General features: G+C 40.8%; 1 protein-coding gene across 1 annotated transcript; it reads left to right on the forward strand.

Moving 5' to 3' along the window:
- The first annotated feature begins 260 nt into the window (after window positions 1-260).
- Window positions 261-2074, forward strand: LOC138957637 (G-protein coupled receptor daf-37-like). Its single transcript, XM_070328718.1, has one exon. It carries the CDS (start codon window positions 692-694, stop codon window positions 1808-1810), a length of 1119 nt encoding a protein of 372 aa, XP_070184819.1. The 5' UTR covers window positions 261-691; the 3' UTR covers window positions 1811-2074.
- The last annotated feature ends 1476 nt before the right edge of the window (window positions 2075-3550 follow it).

Below are 3550 nucleotides of genomic sequence, written 5' to 3' on the forward strand. Positions count from 1 at the left end.
GACTTGAATCTCGTCTCGTTATTTTAATGCCCAACTTCGCCTTACTGATGCTCTGTCCCCGGTTTACAGAACGATGAAATCTTTCACAAAATAAGCAATTCCAACCTTATGGAACACACTTGCAATAGCTTTTAACAGCATTAAATGACACAGTTCGTTTGAATGGCTATTTAGAATGCGTAAACCACACACCAGTTTTTGTGGTTTACCCCCCCCCCCCCCCACCTTGTGGGCTTGGAGCCGAATGGTTCATCGCGGTTTTAGAGATATATTTCAATTTCTATATGTGCAGGACAACGACAGAATCACAAGAACTGTTGGGATTGTATTCACAGGAGTGGAGTGGAACGATGTGCATCAGAAAAGAGGAAAACAAGACGACAAATACATAAAGATAACCAAAGAAAAAACCGACGCCTTCCTTTGGGTTTGCAGTACTACACCGGCGTGCCCTCCTTCAACCCCCCAACACAGTTGACATTTACATATAGAAGTTGTCTATGCAGAAAAATCGGAACACATTATTTTGAATGTGGCTTTAAACTACCGATATATTATTTTACGACTTGGCGTTGCACATCGTGTGTAGGTTTGTAACCAAAGGTGACGTTCAGTATTTTGACTTGTACAAGTTAAACATCAGTGCTACTTAAGTGTTGAATTTGTATCGGTTTCTTTCCCTTCATTGAAAATGGAGAGCAATACTGTGATTTCTGTGAAAGGCAATACATCGGAATCTATCAATGATTTGTCCCTTGATGGGTTTGCTGGTGTAATAGAGTCTATCAATATGGGCAATGTAAGCGTGGCAAGATTTGCTCCACCCTTTATATTGGCCCTTGGTACATTTGGTAATCTCATGATAATAATCATGTTCAGTAAACAAAATTCAGCTTCATCTCTCAATCTGTTCTTCAAGGCACTGGCTGTTTCTGACCTTTGTTTACTCTACACTGGACTCTTCCCATGGTGGATCAAGCAGGTGTCTTCTTTTGATTTGTTAGTGACACACACTGTGATGTGCAAATTGTTGACCGTCTTGTTTAACACAGCAGGGGTTGTATCTGTCTGGCTTCTTGTGGCGATGACTGTACAACGAGCAGTGTCTGTTGTCTGGCCTCACAAAGTGAACATGTTATGTACGCCAAGGAACGCTAAATATTATTTGCTTGGCATTACGATTTGTTTTATTTTGATCAATTCTCATTTTCTGTTTGGACAAATACTTCGCCAAAATGGCAACAGTTCAAATGCGCAATGCACACTCAACTACGATTCAGCAGAGTATAATTTTTTTATGTACAAAGTTTGGTCATGGATTGATACATTAATGTATTCACTTCTCCCATGTGTTATTCTTATCGTCAGTAACTCTGTCCTTGTGTGGAAGGTCAGTGAGTCTGTCCGTAATGCCCGTGTTACCCTGGCACAGGGTCAGTCTGATCAGCTAAGAGCACGAGAAAAAAAAGCGTCGTCGTTGACAGTGACTCTGGTTGCCATATCTCTGGCTTTCTTTTTGCTGTCAACACCCTTGTCCTTACTCTTTATAATCGCTCCTTACACTTCATTGGACATAACGGTCAACCCACTTGGAGTAGCAGTCCTCAACTTTATGTATGTGCTTCTAAACCTTTTTTGGTATATTAATAGTGCACTCAATTTTTATCTCTACTGTTTAACAGGGACAAAATTCAGAAATGATTTTCGATTGTTGCTGTGTTGTAGAAATGAGCAATCGTCCGTATTATCACTGAATACTCAAATATCTGAAACTTACACAAGCAAAGTTCAAAATGAAACAGAGTTTTAGAGATAATTGCCATTTCATGATTGGGTTAACCATGACTTTTATTAACACGTGACCCTCTTCAAAACATCAGAGCAAAAATCTTTCATTTTAAAACCTCAGTTCAGTTATTTGAACATAATTTTCGTGATACGAGTAATGTGTATTTCTAAAGGGAAATATGTTCCATAAATGCCCTCCCCCCTTACTCACTTCTACATTTAGTCAAGTTTTGGGAATCGATGCGAGGGTGGCAATGTATGTATATATGTATGTATGTATGTATGTATGTATGTATGTATGTATGTATGTATGTATGTATGTATGTATGTATGTATGTATGTATGTATGCATGAATGTGTGTGTGTGTGTGTGTGTGTGTGTGTGTGTGTGTGTGTGTGTGTGTGTGTGTGTGTGTGTGTGTACGAGGGCCAACTGAGAAGTACCGGGCCCGACCAGGAAGGAATTGACTTAGACATTTAAAACTTAGCATGAAGGTTCTTATGAAGACTTTATGCAAAATAATACGTATTTTCACTGGTTAGTTTGTGTGCCTTGGTTTCTCAAAGTACCATACCCCACTGTTAACCCCACAATCTAGAAAACTAACAACACTCAGTGATCCAATATTTGCAAAGAAAAATATTTAGCCAACTGGAAATTCATAATGACCTGACGTAAACGTTAGCCAGGGATCCCCCTTCATAGACCACAGTAATAAAGTGGTCAGCGGAATTCAGGCTTGGAAGGAAAACCGTTTAAGATGACAAACGGTGTGGAAGACCACCAACGGTTACAACTCAAGAAACCGTTGATGCTGTCTGCGCGCTAGTGATGACAAATTAACCAATGGGCATTTATTACATTGCTGATACACTTGGCATCTCACATTAAAGATTTTAGAGTATTCTGTGCAGAAAACCTTTCATGAAGACAGTTTAAACAAGGTAGGTCCTCAAACTTTTACACCAGAACAGAAGCACTTCAGATTGAACATGTCACGCAACATGTTACGCTTCTTTGAGGCAGATCGAGAGGATTTTATGTCTCGATTTGTTTCTGATGATGAGACTATGTTACATCACTTTCAGCCTGAAACCAATCAACCGTTCATGCAGTAGGGGCATCAAGGTTATACCCACCTAAAAAAGGTCAGGGGCATTTCCCCCTAGAAAGGTGATGGCATCTGTTGTATTGGACGCAGAGGGGTATTTCCTGTTGGACTTAGTTCCAAACGATGAGACAGTAACCGGTGAATTCTATTTCATACTCCCGAGTCTACTAAGAGAGCATATCAAGGCAAAGCACCGAGGAACGCTCCGGAAAGGGATGTTGCTCCGTTAAAGGCACAGTAAGCCTCCCGTAAACCATCACATAGCTCCCCGAGCGTCTACACACAGTACAAGCATACTTCCATTTGAACGCTCACCGAACGGGAACATCCTGGCTGCTTTCTGTCGAGCGTGAGAAATTTTCAAAGAATTTATTTTCGTGGATGAGTCCTCTACAGCAAGGGCGCCTCGTTTTGGTGCTGGCTGTTATGAATATTCAATACCGGAAATCACGCCCGGACAGTAAGCCTCCCGTAAACCATCACAGATACTTTTACACACAGTACAAACACCCTTCCATTTGAACGCTCACCAAACGGGAACATCCTAGGTGGCCTACGTAAAGAGCGAGCAATTTTTAAAGAATTAATTTTGCAGATTGTCTCGAACACTTTTTGGACCCATCCTGAACTCAGGTCAAAAATGAGTTACT

This window comes from Littorina saxatilis, unplaced genomic scaffold (assembly GCF_037325665.1).
Source record: "Littorina saxatilis isolate snail1 unplaced genomic scaffold, US_GU_Lsax_2.0 scaffold_1402, whole genome shotgun sequence".
Lineage (NCBI taxonomy): Eukaryota > Metazoa > Mollusca > Gastropoda > Littorinimorpha > Littorinidae > Littorina > Littorina saxatilis.

What these genes read in the sequence shown, in the direction of transcription:
- LOC138957637 (XM_070328718.1), top strand. Translation starts at nt 692, where the DNA reads ATGGAGAGCAATACTGTGATTTCTGTGAAAGGCAATACATCGGAATCT.